Source organism: Psittacula echo, assembly GCF_963264785.1.
Source record: "Psittacula echo genome assembly, chromosome: 3".
Taxonomy (NCBI): domain Eukaryota; kingdom Metazoa; phylum Chordata; class Aves; order Psittaciformes; family Psittacidae; genus Psittacula; species Psittacula echo.
The window spans coordinates 41,325,948-41,341,860 of NC_137736.1; the positions used below are offsets into that span (position 1 = coordinate 41,325,948).

Here is a 15,913-nt window from a genome sequence, read left to right on the forward strand (position 1 = left end):
AAAAGGAAAAAAAACCCGACCCCAAACCACCAAGTGACAAGTCTTGTAACATAATGAAAGATTTCAACATTAATGCAGTGACAAAGAATGAATTATGATAATCATAAATATCTCTCCATGCCTCACTCATTGTGGAAAGGTAGTGTAAAGAAATTAAAGTGATATGTAGTGAAAAGTATTCATAATCAGTGCAGCATTGGAGGAAGGAACTAAAATTTTGGAATTACAGGTTTCTTTGGCTAGCAGTGCGCAAGTGTAACTTGTAACAGGTTCTTAGCGCTGAAAGTACAAAACTTTGCATTCTGTTTTATCTGTAGCACCCTGACACCTATCACTGAATAATTCTAGGCTCATTTTGGACTTCTGTATTGGCTTTGCATGGCAAGGTTTTGGTAATAATGGGCCACAGGGATGGCTTCTGTGAAAAGCTGCCAGAAGTTTCCTATGTCCAGTAGAGTCAGTGCCAGCCAGCTCCAAGAGTGACCCACTGGTGGCCAAGGCTGAACCCATCAGTGGTAGTGGTAGCAGCGGCATATTTAAGAAGGGGAAAAAGAAGAGCAATTGCTCTAAAGGGAACTGAGCACATGTGAGAGTAACAGTTCTGCAGTCTCCAAGGGGGAGAGGGAGGATGTGCTCCAGGCATTGGAGCAGAGATTCCCCTGCAGCCTGTGCTGCAGACCATGGTGAGACAGGCTGTTCCCCTGCAGCCCATGGAGGTCCATGGTGGAGCAGATATCCACCTGCAGCCCAGGGAGGACCCCATACCAGAGCAGGGAATGCTCGAAGGAGGCCATGACCCTGTGGGAAGCCTGCACTGGAGCAGTTTTGCTGCAGGACTTGTGACCCACAGGGGACCCACGCTGGAGCAGCCTGTTCCTGAAGGGCTGCACCACATGGAAGGGACCCATACTGGAGCAGTTTGTGCACAACTGCAGCCCGTGGGAAAGACTCGGGTTGGGGAAGCTTGTGGAGGACTCTGCCATGGGAGGCAACCCACGCTGGAGCAGAGGAAGAGTGTGAGGAGTCCTCCCCTGGGGAGGAAGGAGCAAGAGAAACAATGTGTGATGAACAGACTGCAACCGCCATTCCCCATCCTGTCTGTGCTGTTGGGGGGGGAGGAGGTAGAGAATTCAGGAGGAAAGTTAAGCGCAGAAAGGAGGGAGGGATAGGGAGAAGAATGTTTTTAAGATTTGGTTTTATTTTTCATTATTGTACTCTGATCTGATTAAAGCTGATTTACCCAAGTCGAGCCTGTTTTGCTCACAGTGGTAATTGGTGAGTCTCTGTCCTTATCTCGACCCATGAACCTTGCGTTGTATTTTTCTCCCCTGTCCATATGAGGAGGGGGGTGACAGAGCGGCTTTAGTGGGCACCTGGCATCCAGCCATGATCAACCCACTGCAGCTTTACTGTGTGGAATTGCAATTACACACTGAAGTCAGTCCATCTCTCAACGCTACACTTAGGTAGATTTCCTGAGAATGGATGTTTTCGGAGATGTGCAGTGGCTCTTACACTGATTACTTTAGCACATTCTTCATGCTTGTATCTAAGGAGAAGTATTTAAGGAATTAGGTTAGCAGGCTTTGTTCTTACAAATATTTTTGCTTGGAGACACCATCACTGTGTTTGTGTATTCTGTGATTTCAGTGTCGCTTGTGAACCCAGTTTAATTAGTTGGTTTTTTTTTTTCTTGTTTCAAAGACTTCATTAAAAAATTCCTTTTTCTGCAGTTTGGCACAGAGCACATTGCTGGGTTTCAGGGCTCCTACACACAGCCAAAACCCCCTCAGTTCCACTTGCACTAGGTGCTGCTTTCTGCTCTTACTTTTTATTAAGGTTTTTAAGTTGCAGAAGTTTAAATATATATACATGTATATTCTTTTTTTCAAGCTTCATAAAAAGCAGAGCAGTTTTCTCTAGTGAGGAGCACTGTGGAGATGTGTGCACAGTAGAAGGCTTGCAAAAGTGAAGGTACAGCCTCTTTCTCAGTGGCAAGAATAGAAGCAATTTTAGAAATGAACTATACTTAGACGTTTCAGTTTATAAATCAGCCCGGTAAACATTAAGACACTAGGATATTAATCCTAAAGAATAATATGGAAAACGGCAGTCCTTAACAAATAAATGGTTGTGTATTGTGTTACCTTAGAAGAATCTAGTGTCTGGCTGTATCATCCCAGGCTTGGAAATCATTGTGGACATGCCAGGTGTAACTATTGCACATTGGTATTTTTTCAAATGCGTGGTTTCCTTTGATAATCACATCAAAGCATGCTGACTTTCTTGTTTTGCTACTTTTAAAAGATCTGATCTTCAAGTGCAAACCACATCTAAACGTTGTGATGTCAATAAAATCAGATGTATTCACAAACTTTTCTTGGAGATGCAGCAAAAGAAAATATTAAAGAACTTCCGTTAGGGTACTTTTTTCCTTTAATTTTATGCAGGATGGATTAAATATATTTTTTTAATGTATCAGCCAACAGCAGCAGGTTACAGAGGAGACGATCTTGTATTCTGGGAACACTGCTAATACTTTTTATCGCTGGCCATATGTTAAGTTTTCCCTAAGTTCAGTGTATGACCTCCACAGCATACTTTCTCCTTGCCTATTAATTGTCGCTTCTGTCCTTCAACTGGTTAGCTATTCCAAGTCGGTTTTTATACTTTTCCTGCAAAGTGGCCACAGCTGGGTGCCTGGTTTCAAACATCATAAAAGTTTCTTGTGGTTTTTTTGCCTTAGAGACCAAACAAATATTTCTATAGACATAAATAAGTATTTATATGGAATCATGTAGATGACTTAGATTTCAGTATAAGCTAGAAGCTACTGCTCAGACAAATTTTGGAGTCAGTTTTGTAATTTTAAATAGAAAAGAATGAAAGAGTAGCTGAGAACCCACAAAAAGTACAAAGCATAAAGTGGTATGGTTTATTTCAGTTAAAACTTAGCAAATAACTGAGCGATGATGAATATACAACTCATCACTACATATCTGACTGGTGGGGCAGTTGTCTTCCTAAAGTCTGTCATTCATGGAACCTCCATATTTGCTTTCAGGAAAGAAAGACGCAATTCTGGGTTCTGGGAGAGGAGCCCCATACACATTTCTTTAATCTTGTTGGGAAAGATGCAGGAGGAGCGTAATGTGGTGAAGGCCAGAGCCACTCTTCTTCCCATAAGCAATTCCCTAAAGCAGAGCATGGTGGCAACCGCTTTTTTCTTGTTATAAGATGAACATGTGCTATTAACTTCAAGATAGGACAGGAGGTTGATAGAGAGCAGGCTGAAAGGCTTTTCAGAAGTTGCTGTTTATTAGTGGGAAAAGCTTTCACGGAGTGGAATGACCCGTGTTTAGCAGTAACTGCATATATAATTAAGCCGCCACTCAGATGCCTGAGGGGTTCATTTAATTACGGTTGATTCATAGTCTCAAAGGGACTGAGAGTTCAGCCTAAAGCTTAGAGTTAAAGGTGTTGTGAAGGCAGTGCTCTATTTCCAATTTGACTAAGAAATTATTAGAAGAGTCTTTTTGAGACTCTTAGCAATGGGTCTGATAAATAGGCTTTGGTGAAATATAACACTGACCTTAGAACAGCTATATTTTATATGCTAGTAGGTTAAACATTCCATTCCAAAATATTTTCTTTTAAGAAATATCTATATGCTAATGTGAAAAGGAGAAGAATTCCAATAAAAACCTACACAAAACCTCGGACTCAAAGTTAAATTTCCTGGTATAGTAAGAGGGATAGCATTCTAAGCTTTCCTTGTTCACTCTAGCACTGAGTATGTCAGGCCCACAGGATGAAATTTTCAGAAGTGCGTAAGGGATTTAGTAGCGGAAGCCCCTCTTGATTTCCAGAGAAATTTACACTCCTGAAATTCTTTTTGCAATTATGAAATCCCAGCATACTGTCCATGCAGCATTACTGAACAGCCCTGTGTGCAGCTGAAATATTTTTCATCTCCACTAGGACACCAAAGGGTCAGTTTCATCCTTGGTAAAATCAGATACTCAAGTATGAATTTGGCAAATGTGCCTGTAAGCTGGCTCAGGTTCTAGAAAAAAATCCTGTTTGGGGTTCTGCAATTAACCTCTATACATTATTTATTTTTTTAATGTTACCAAGAGGTGTTGCTTACCAAGACTCAGTAAAGCACATTTTCAGTCCAATGAGAGAAAAACTGGTCTTGCAGTTGGGTCAGTTCATTTCCCAGTTTTGTGAAGAATTTCCTGGATGATTTTGGGCAGATCATTTTAGGCCAGATGCTGTTCCCTCAAGTCATGGTGAATTGTGCGGCGCTTTGTGACTGCTCATGGACAACAGCATCTGGGCTTTAATATCCCCATTGCTCACACCCTGGAAATTCACTGCAAGGAATTGCAAACAGTTTTCATGTGGCATTGGGAAGATTATCAATAGTCTAATTTTTCTGATTCCTTTTGTTCTTACTCCTGTTTTACTTTGTAAACTAGCATCCCATAACTCTCTGATGTGATGTCCCCCAAAGTGTGATGCTGCTGGTGATCTTAGTATGCAGAGGTTGAGCTGAGAAAGTTCTCTTTTGCCTTGGGCATCCAAATTTGAAAATGCAACTGACTTAAATAGGAACTAAAATCAAGTTTTTAAATGTCTGTGACAAAAAACTCTTGTATATTTACTGGTGAGTTTAAACATGTCTTACTCTGTAAAGTCATTGAAGTATTTGTAAATGTAAATGCTCTGCAGAATTAAAAATTGATACATTTCATTAATAAATATTGAAAAAGGCCACTTCATATTTCTGGAACGTTCTTTTCTCTGTTCTCACCAGAAGACAAGTAACAGAGAGGTTAATCCCCATTCAGTTGTTTCATTGCATATTCCTTGTGGAGTTTTGTTTGGTTAAGACCACTCAGCTTCTGTAAGAAATGGACAGCATGTCTCAGGAAACCTGACGATATGTACTGTGTTTAGAGTACATCTGATGAATGCAGTAGACTATGTATCTGTAAGAACATAAAATAGGAAACATTTCATTTTTGCTAACATGGTAAAATACACATAGTATTTCTATAAGATCCAGAAGCATAGTAGGTACTTTACAGCTAAAAATTAAACAGATTTCACTTTTATAAGCACTGCTTTCTAAGACCACAGCTGAATAAATAGCACACCTGTAGGAGTATTGAAACCAGTCTTGCACGTGACTTTCAGAGGACATAAAATGTCCTTTCGCCAGGCATGTAAGTGTTAACACTTACACATTAAAGTGTTCAATTTAGTTTTTAGGTATGGGTAATCCAGCTGTTTCTTTTCAGTCTTTATAGTGTTTGTGTGTTTGTTTGTTTTAACAGTGGATCTCCTGAGTCTTTCTGCTGCATGTGATGCCTTGGATCAGCACAATCTCAAACAAAATGACCAGCCGATGGATATTCTGCAGATCATTAACTGCTTGACCACCATTTATGATAGACTAGAACAAGAGCACAATAACCTCGTCAACGTTCCTCTCTGCGTGGACATGTGCCTCAACTGGCTGCTGAATGTCTACGACACGTATGTATGGGTGCTCTGAATGTGGGGTGCTCAGGAGCTTTCCCAGTAGCACAAGAGGAGGGGGAAAGGGTAGCAAGCTGTCTGCCTCATTATAACATGAGTGGCTTGAAGCTGAAAAAAAGGGTAGTTGAAGTGAAAGTTTAATAAACCTAATGGCTTAATGGCTGCATTTAGCTGAATCAATATAGCCCTTGGTTAGGCTTATAATCCTAGATTTATTAAGTTAAGGAATGAGAGAGCCAGACTGCATGTCCTCAGTATGTCATAGCTTTGCATGTCTTTTTAATTTACTTAGATAAATAAAAGAGAATTCAAGAGAAACACCATCATATAGACTCTTGCATGTGTCTGTACTTCTGCATGTTAAATCTATTCAGAGCTGTCTGTTTTCTATAGCTTTCAATCTATAATTCTTGTTAAAAGGTGGAAGAGACTCATCCCTAATCTAATCTGCTTACAACCATTAGCAGTCAGGAAATTTGAGAAAAATGTTGTAAAATTAATTTTAGAAAGTGTACCTATTAATGTAAACACAACAGAGTAAATTTACCCTAAGAACATTTACAGGTATTCCTATTCAGTGGGTTAATGAAGTTGCTCATAATACATAGACAAATTCCAACACAGATTTGTAAGCTAATTTTAGGATAAGCCATTTTTTTCGTTTTGTTGAATTTAGTGAAAAAATATGTCAGTGGAAGTTTTTAAGGTTCTTATTAGCCCTTTCAGCCAGACATGCTCATTAGTGTAGCAGAATAAACATTCCATATAGAAATGGAAGGACATGGGACAATTACTATATTTGCATTGGCATTTTGAACCACATTGAAGTGCCTTAACATTGTTCTTCCATACACCACCCTGTATCACAGCACTGAAGCTTTGATGATCACCTGCAAAAAGTACAGATTTTTACAGTCTCTTCCTACAGTATCACCTCTGATAAGTCAATTGTTTATAGCATCCTCTGCAGCAGCTGCAGTATCCTGTATGAGATTACCCATATTACATTATATTTTCGTGTAGCATACTGGTAGTAAGGGATGTAGCTATATCCATTTACAAATTAAGTTTTACTTCTTTTATCTGCTTTGGCTTTCCCAGAGCTCTGCTCCACTTCTGAATTATCAACGACCATACACAACATATAAACAAAGACACTCAGCAAAAAACAAAGAAGGTGTGCTAGGGATGTTAATCCAGATCAGCCACATTAGGGGCGAAGAGGGAGCTAGAGGTTGTTCCACAGGCTGCTCCTAAGCCGGACCATCTGGTTTAGATTTGCCATGTCCAATCTAGTTTTCTTTGTCTTGGACTGTGCTGGAGGTACCACATTAGAATTTATAATTAACTGCCTCCAGGCAGCTCCCTAGGTATGCTCAGGAGCTGCATATTGCAGGATGCAATGAAACAGAGAGGTTTACAGAGAGGTGTTTTATGTGTGAGGAAGCTTGAAGCTATTTTGCCAAAATTCAGGTTTGAATTACTCTGGGAAGAGAGGTGACCTTGGGGTTACGTGTGTTTCATTTTCATTGTAAGCTTAATAGGCAGAGATCAACTGAAGTGCATAGCAGTACTGGAGACATTTAATTAAATATACTGGATCTTTACTTTTCTTATAATTGAAAACTGTCATTTGTAAAGATATTAATCAAATTCACAGTCAATGACTGATCTAATTACAGGCACAGCTCTGTGAATCTTGCACATTTCAGATTTGTTTTAACTGATCAGTCATTCATGTTTATTTGCAGTAGCATGTTAAATTATTGGTTTGACTTAGAAGGAGAGGAGAGTGAACCTAACAACTCATGATTCATGCAGGTTTCAATTTAATACGCCTTGCAGAGAAATCATCATTCGACATTCTTCTCTTGTATAATTTGCATGAGCCTGGTATTCATCAGGAGGAGTTTCTCAGGTCACAGATGATAATTAATTTGGGAAAGATTTGAAAGAGAGGAGTAAGAGGAATGGAATGTGAAGAGCATAGGTAAACAACAAATGCTGGTTGATGACGAAAAATGCAAGATTCTTTAGTAAAAGGCTTCAAATTCTAAGTTCAGCTTTGTCCACCAGTTTCTGTCTACAATTTTCATAGGGTTTGCAGAGGAGGTGTGTGGGTAAATGGGCACCGCTGGCTCCTACAACAGTTTCATAGGATTAAAAAGACCACATGTATCTTTGCTGAGCAGTGCAGCCTGATGCATGACTGTGGCACACCTGTACATGATTTATTTTATTTCTCGTACTGTTCTTACTGGTGATGCTTCAAAACTGTTGTAAGGCTCTGCTTCAAAAATGTCAGGTTTAGGCATTAGCTTCCTCTGTTGTATATGTTGTTGTGCATGTCTTTGTTTGCAATAGATGTTATCTGTTTGAAATGCTATCAGGATTAAAAGTTTTGGGGGAAGCCAGTGTCTGGAGGTAAACCAGATGACTGAGAGAAGATGTGAAAGTCTGTCATCGTGCTGCCTGCAGCGCAGAGGAGGAGTCTTTTCTTGGAGTAACATTAAAAAGCGAAAGTAATGGCACAGGCATGTTACAAGGCAGGAATGAGGGGAAGGCTGACCAGAAGCAGCATGAGAGCTGATGTGGGGCATAGCAGCCCCTTGGCACTGTGTAGAACAGGTCTGAGTGCTGCGAGGAGGAGCTCAGAAACCATGCCGTATTGTTAACAGCATAGCTGCACAGCCCACCTGCCCTCTTGTGATTTCTAGGCAAGCTTCCTTAACATCTTACAAGTGCCTCTGCTGCTGCACATTGCTGGCAGACACTGCTTTTTCATGCTTAGCTCACTCTTGCCTTCCCAAACAAGTCAGGGCAGAGCTGACAGACAGTAAGCAAAGACTTTCTAAAAACGACTTATACATCTCATGTCAAATGAAAATGGAGCTATATTGTCTTTGGCAAAAGGGATGATTTGCTGTTCTGACAGGGACCTCAGCTCCTCTGAGAATAGCTCATCGGAAGCCTGTTCAAATAAGTGTTGGGTAAAGACTCTTTACTCTTACTTTATCGTAAAAAAAAGAGGTAATTCTTTCCAAACCAGAGTGTTTCTGGTTGAATTGATACAACAGCACAATCAAATTCAGCTGTATCTGTGAAGCCACAACCATATTTTATACTTTGTTTCTGATTTGCCTAATAACCAGCCAGCATGTGCTGTGCAACATGGTTCAGTGGGGGACGTCGTTTATGATGCCTGTGGTACTGCAATGAGCTTTGCTATAGTAAACAAATTACGGGATGAATGGATCATGTTATCAGCCAATGTTTCTTTCTCATTAGGGGCCGAACAGGAAGGATCCGTGTCTTATCTTTCAAAACCGGTGTTGTATCCCTTTGCAAAGCACACCTGGAAGATAAATATAGATGTAAGTCAACATAATTCTTTTGGGTTTACTTTATGTTCATATTCTAGTTTTATTCCTCCTATTTATTGCATAAACATTTAAGTAGCATACAGATGTTAATTTGCTCCACCTTGTACTTTCCAGTTATTGGTTCAGATGTGGTTTTGGGTAGTTTAGCACAGCAGAGCCCAGACTTTTTTGATCATATCCCTAACAGTAAAAAGTTTTTGAGCATGCACCCCTAATAGTGTATATTTATTTAGGAATTATATGCATGTACCACACTGTACTAATATATTATGTACATTATAAAACACACAAAAGAAAAGGAAATTAAAAAAAGGATGTGATAAAGATGAAATAAATGTTTTTTAAATCTAATTTATTAACAGTACAAAAATGTTTTCTCTGCACACTGATGTGTGGACTGTGTTGCACACTCCCTGGGGTATGAGAACTCCTCTTTGGAAACACTAGTTTAGCACACCTTCATACACAAAAATGCATGTCTGCAGGACATCTTGCATTACTCCATTTTAAAATATATTAACTTTAAAAAATGCTTTCCACAATGTAGTCAGGGTCTTATGATGTACATTGTGTTTAAATATAGTTGCTACTTTTAAATATATATTAAAGGTATGCAAGTTTTGCATATTTTAATAGGCCAAATCTTGAAATACTTGAAAAAATTCCACTTGAAGTTTCAGTTCTATCTGACTAATGAATCAGTTCATTATTGAGGCTAGGATCCAGGAAAGAACTACTGGTAAGAGTAGTTCTCAAGAGTAACCTTCTGGTTAAATTAAGTGGTATCATTCATGCATTTTGAAAGAAACAACCTTTTAGATTTGACTCAATACCATAGCAATTCTTCATCAATTGTGTTTTTTTGTTTTGGTTTTTTTTTATTATTATTTTATTCTACTAATGGAAGTTGAAGAGTGCTAAGGAGAAAACTAGCAGTTCCAACAATGGAGACTGTGTAATCAGATCAGATTTCGGGGCAAACACTATAAAATGTCACAGTTTAGATGTCTGGATGTTTCAGGTGTGTGTTGTGAAAAGTATTCAGAAAATCTTTTAAGAAAATTATTCAGGATAAATATTTTTCAGAATTATATTTCATTGAGGATTATCGAAAGTTGTAAGGGAAAACCATAACACCTCTTTTTAAGGTTGTATAAATGTTTTAATGATGGGGAAATTGAAAGCTGTATAGTTTGTGAGAGAGGAAGAAATTGTCTCTGCCAGGCTGTGGTCTGGCTGCACTATCCATGTTGAAGTTGTGCTGCAGTTGCTATTAGTATTGCTGCAAGTATGTGACGAGTTGCACCTTTTAAAGTTTTTTTCTCATTTGTGCAGCTGAGCAGAGTTGATTATGCTCCAGCACAACCAACTTCAGGCTTGCCGAGGTGATGGAAAGATTTATCCCCAAATTATTTATTGTAAAACTAGACTAGTCAAGAGTGAAATTCACGTAATTAAAACCCAATCCTTTCTCTATCCATTCCTTTATTCCTTCAGAAGAGAACAGGTGTCAAAGCAGCACTAGGAAAGTTACCTCAGGTAGTGATGAAGCACCTTTATAATTGTATCCTTGGTGTCAGGTAAAATACTAAGGCAGCTCTAAAAAGTAAGGAGAATTTATTCAGGTCATATATTGTCAACAGGGAGATTACCAAATAAATATTTCAGTCAATGCAAACCTGATTTTTCTTCTTATGAACTCTAAAACCTCCTCAATGTATATGTAATATAACTAATGCCCACCAAATTAAATTGAGCTTACAAAGGCATAATAATTCCATCCTATAAGGATTCTTTTTTAGAATGATGCAATAACAAATCATAGCTTCAAATGACATTTCACTTTGGAAGTGAAAACTTAATATGATATTAACATTCTCAGTGGATGGCAGGTTCTGTCATACTGTAATGCTTTTCTTTCATTTTAAAAATACTTTTGGATTAAAAGATCACAATATATTAAAATCAGGGAGTTCTTGTTTTTCAGTTCAACTTGTTTGAAAGAGAAATGGATTCTCTGAGTTGTATGTTGATTGCTAAGACTTGAAAACGTACTAGTCTTCTGTATGACATTACTTTATGGTTAAACAATGTTTTTAAAACATTTGTGGTGGTGTGGCTCAAAGATCCTGCTGTTTAGTTAGCTGTGTTAGAGAATCCAAGCTCCTATTATCAGTAATGCCACAGGTGCTGTGTTAGAACGGCCTTTCTTCCCAGGTACAAGCCAATATTGCTATTAAAACTATCACTAGACTACATATTTCACGGAAAAAAAAACGTGTTTATGGAAAGAGAAGGAGCCAAACTTAAACCATGCTTGTGTTTATTTCTGCCAAGGCTGTTGACTGCACTTGCAAGCCTTTGACATGTTGCGTGCTATTTGCCATATCCCTGTAGCAACGGTGCCTTAGCTTTAGTGATCCCTGTAGCCTTAGCTCTGGTGTCCTTTTCCTTCTTCCAGACCTGTTCAAACAAGTGGCAAGCTCCACTGGCTTCTGTGACCAGCGCCGGCTGGGGCTCCTGCTGCACGACTCCATCCAGATCCCTCGGCAGCTGGGGGAAGTGGCCTCCTTCGGGGGCAGCAATATCGAGCCGAGTGTCAGAAGCTGCTTCCAGTTCGTAAGTTCATGATTCCTTTCTGTTAATTTTCTGATTTGTGTTTCATGTCGAAGTAGCCTGTCTGTTCTGAAGAGGGCTGAAAATCTGGAAGACGGATTAGGGTACCGAGGGCTGTTTCATGGTAGTGTTCATTGGTCTATTAAGCTGTTTCTTTGATAAGATTTATTTGAATTAGCCCGTTTCTCTGGCTGTTGTAGAAGAAGCCCAGATCATGCTGTTATCCAGACAGCAAATAATTGTCATCATGTTTTATATTGTAGCTGAACCCTGCAAACGGTTTAAGTCTTTGTTACGGCAGCTCCTGGTTTTACAGGTTTGTGTTTTCAGCAGTAAATCACAATTTATTGCTGTTGTGTAGGTGAACAGCAATGGTTAATCTAAATTTGGGGCATATGCATACCAGTGACAGCCGGGTGCTCAGGGGAGCATAGGAAAGGAGCAATTGCCTGCAATGCTGTCTAGGGGCCAGGAGTGCTCAATGAGCTCCTTCCACTGCTTGAATGGATAGTGCCAATTTTCTTTAAGGATTATTGAAAGAATTCTTGTCCTGTCTGTTGAGGAACACACAGCAAACTGGAGGCTCTTTTTCAAACTTGTGAATTATTTAATCTGGGAAGGAAGAGAGTTAAGGAATTATTCATCCTTATCCTAACCACCAACAGAATGCACAAGATGAAGGCAGCTGCTTAATGAAAAGGTAGAGGAGGGGAGGTAATGTATGGTCTGTGATTAACTCTCAATGCATCTTCTGCATTACAATGGAAGAACTCCCATTACTTAACTGTCCCTGGGGGATTTTTTGTTTGGTTGGGGGCGGGGGAGTTGTTTGCTTTTTTGCCTGCTGCTCAAGTTTCATTATGTAGTGGTTTCAGTTCTGCAGTAAGCAAAACACAGCAAGTTGTTTTTTTTTCAATGAATATTAATGGCTGAAAGTAGTCTTCTTCCACAGTGACTACAAAAAGAATCTAATTTTAAAATCGCTACAAACATCAGTTGTGAGGGGACATTTGCTGTCTGTATTTTTTAAACTTTCAACAGATTAATTTGACAGGATTCACATTTGCCCATTTCCATCATTCATGTCTTGATCTTTTATAATTCTAATATGTATTTGATGCCATTTCCAAATTGATGTTGTATAGGACCATATAACCCACGCTGATAAATTCTGTGTAGTAATGTTGATAGTTGGGTTAGACCCTGCTGTGGCTTTAAAGCCTCAAGCTTCACGTTGGGCTTTCAGGTGACACCAAGACAAAACGATGGCGCAGCAAATCCATGGTCAAAAGCTCTTTTGTGCAAATGACCTTCCTTGGAAATCAGGACTCCTTGAATCCTATCATTTCCCCAGGTGAATGGCAACAGTGCTGGGAACATTGCTGAAAACCTGACCAGGAAAGTGACCTTGGAATCTAACAAAACCATGGGTTTTTTTGGAAAGGGGTGTGTTTATACAAGGAAAAAAAAAATAAAGTTCATTGTGGTGGGGGACATAAAACCAGTTATTATAAAGTAGGTAGACAACCTTGGAATAAATGTTTATTTGAATACAATGAGTTTGCAACATCGTCATTACAAATGAAGACATGCCACTGAGCTGAATACTGTACCGCGTCCAGCTGCCAGCATTTCTAGAAACAGCCCAAGTAAGCTGGGCACAACCTCTGACACGTTCATAAATCAGAAGGTAGAAAAACCTGAGGGTTCCTTCTCTTACTTGCACTGAAAAATAGGTTTTCTTCTTATCTGCAGTAAGAGAAATTGCATTCTTTTTTCTTCTCATTTTAACGTGCAGCGTGGGAGGGTGATTTCTGACCTGGGTTGTGGCAGAACAGACAATCTTCCAGGAAGACCAGAAGGTGGGGGGGGAGGCTCAGCTGAGGAGGGGGAATACAAAAATATATGGGAGGGAGCCCTAGGGAGAGGAACATGGGGAGAACCCTCATGGAGTGGAGGTAGAAGGAACTAGGAGCGGAAAAATAACAGGCACCAGCCACCCTTTGGGAACGCTGGTAAGAGCAGTAGTAGGAATAACAGTGATGAAGGAAGCAGAAGGATGGGTGGGAGGAGGCACGAAAGAAAGGAGCAGCCAGGATTGGAGATGCGGAAAGAAGTAAGACCTTTCCAGGAGACAGGGAGGAGGGCAGCACAGAGACTTCCTTCGGGTGTGGGATGGTGGTGCATGGGGGGCCCAAGGGTGCAGGGCCTGGGGGGCAGCACAGAGGTGCTGGGGGAGAGCAGGGAGCAGCCTGGGAAACAGAGCAGCTGGGGAAGCAGGGTGGCCAAGGAGGGTTGCACAGGGCTCCCAGTGGCCTCCTTTTAGGGGAGTGAGGTAATTCAATTTTTAAAAGTACTGTGAGGATCCACAGTTTACATGACTGTGTGGAGCTACATTAAGCCTTTCTTTGGACTCCCACAGTGAGGAGTGCTTTTTCTTTAGGGTTTGTTTGGGGTTTTTTCCTTTCTGGTGATGATAAGCCAGCAATAAATTGTGGTCATCTCAGAGTCTGCAACAAATGTGTGCTTCAGAAATGGCTCTCCCAGCCCCCTTAGGTTAGGTACCCTGGCAACGGCCTTGTCTGCCTGCACAACAGAAGGAAAAAAAGGGATGTTTACCATTCCCTGCGATAACAGGGGAAATCTCTCCTGCTTTTCGGTTTGAAGTGGGAGTCCTTGGAAATGAGGGTTGAGGAGGGGGGGGTTTCCCAGGCCAGCTGTTGGGAGCAACTTCCCTGCTGCCCACTCCTGCCTGCACTCTGGGTCCCCTTACCCCAGGATGCTGCTGTTGTCCTGGTGCTTTTCATCTCCCGCGGCACCAACTCTTACTCTCCATAGTTTCCTTCATATATGGGAAGGTGCTGATAGTAATTGTTGGGAGAAGTGCATTATGGGACTCATCTTTGCTACGTGGGGCAGGGGGATCTAATTTCTGCGTTGAGAGTTTAAAGAAAAAATATTTTTACACCAGAGCAAAGAGCTTGATCTGAGGACCATTTGAAGGCTATGTAGTTCTGCCTGGGCTCAGACTGCATCAAAGCAATCTATAGATCCATGAAAAATTGTGTGAATTCAGTATTACTGCAGTGTGAAAGTACTTTCCTTTTAGTTCTGTGATGGGTACTCTTTTTTTTTAAGTAAATAGGATAGGGAATTGATATGGACTGAAGGACACACGCACTGTGTTTTAACCACAGTGGGAAATTATTAATATGCTTTCCTTGTATACTGTAAATAGGACTTAGGAATTCACATCACTGCCTTGGATGAGTTACTGTGACACTGGGGCTTTCAAGAAGTGTGATGTGAAAACAGAGTGCAGCTGAGATGAAAATGTCTCTTGCGGTTTCTCAGTAAACTCTTGGATATTTGGTTCTTGGATATAAACTGCTTTAAGTATGCTTTCCTGCAAGGGTGTGCTTGATGTGAAAAGCTAGTACAAATAAAGCTAAGGAGTAGTGAAATGAGTACAGTTAATTCAAATTTGTATTTTAAACCTTGTTTCATTTTCACTTTAACAGAGGAAAGTATTTTGATAGTCTGTTTTGTAGTCTTAAATTCTAGGTTTATACTTGATCAATGATACGGCAAGATCAGCCTGTTGTTAACAACCACATAAATGTGTCCAAATCCAGTGTATTTACTCAGGCAAATAAAAGCCAAAATAGGAGCTTGTTAGTCCTTTAAGGTGGAGTTTGGGTATGGCAAATTCTGGGCCAGGACCCTGATAGTGACCTTTGCCATAAATACTGTGATTTGAATTGTTTGGGTGGTTGTTTTGTGAAGGGTGGGTGTTTTGGGCTTTTTTTGTTGTTGTCATTGTTGGGCGTTTTGGGTTTTTTTAATCAGTTAATACTGTGTACAAATACCTATATACAGTTATATAGAGGTCTATATGAAAATAATGTGCAAATGCAATGTTACTCTTGAGGGACTCGATCTCTTTTGGGAGATCCAGGCAGCTCTTTTTTCTATTCATAGGATATTTCTTCTGCTTTGGCTGATACAGGAGAGCTGGCCTAAGGGAACTAGAAAATCCTTCCTCAAGCTGCTATGCTGTAAATGTCGTAGAATCATAGAATAGATAGGGTTGGAAAGGACCTTAAGATCATCTAGTTCCAACCCCCTTGCCATGGGCAGGGACACCTTACACTAAACCATGTCACCCAAGGCTGTGTCTAACCTGGCCTTGAACACAGGCAGTGATGGAGCATTCACCCAAATGTCATAAAACAGCAATTTTGGGTTTTGTTTCAGCAGGGGTTTGTGAACCTGTGCCTGACTTTGGGGGAGGCACTCTTGAAGAGTCCTCCAAGTGAACTGCTTTGGAGAGCTATTTTAAAATGGTTTAGGAGTGGGAAGTA

The 15,913-nt window shown here is 40.2% G+C and overlaps 1 protein-coding gene across 2 annotated transcripts in view; it reads left to right on the plus strand.

Annotated features, from left to right (window-relative positions):
* The window catches only part of DMD (dystrophin), a gene marked incomplete at both ends in the record, with an annotated part of 1,114,107 nt that overhangs the window by 1,050,977 nt on the left and 47,217 nt on the right, over positions 1 to 15,913 (plus strand). For both annotated transcript variants that reach the window (XM_080612996.1, XM_080612997.1), the window contains 3 exons: positions 5,346 to 5,547; positions 8,839 to 8,924; positions 11,395 to 11,552. In XM_080612996.1, coding sequence (XP_080469122.1) covers positions 5,346 to 5,547; positions 8,839 to 8,924; positions 11,395 to 11,552 — 446 coding nt within the window. The remainder of the gene's footprint in view (positions 1 to 5,345; positions 5,548 to 8,838; positions 8,925 to 11,394; positions 11,553 to 15,913) is intronic.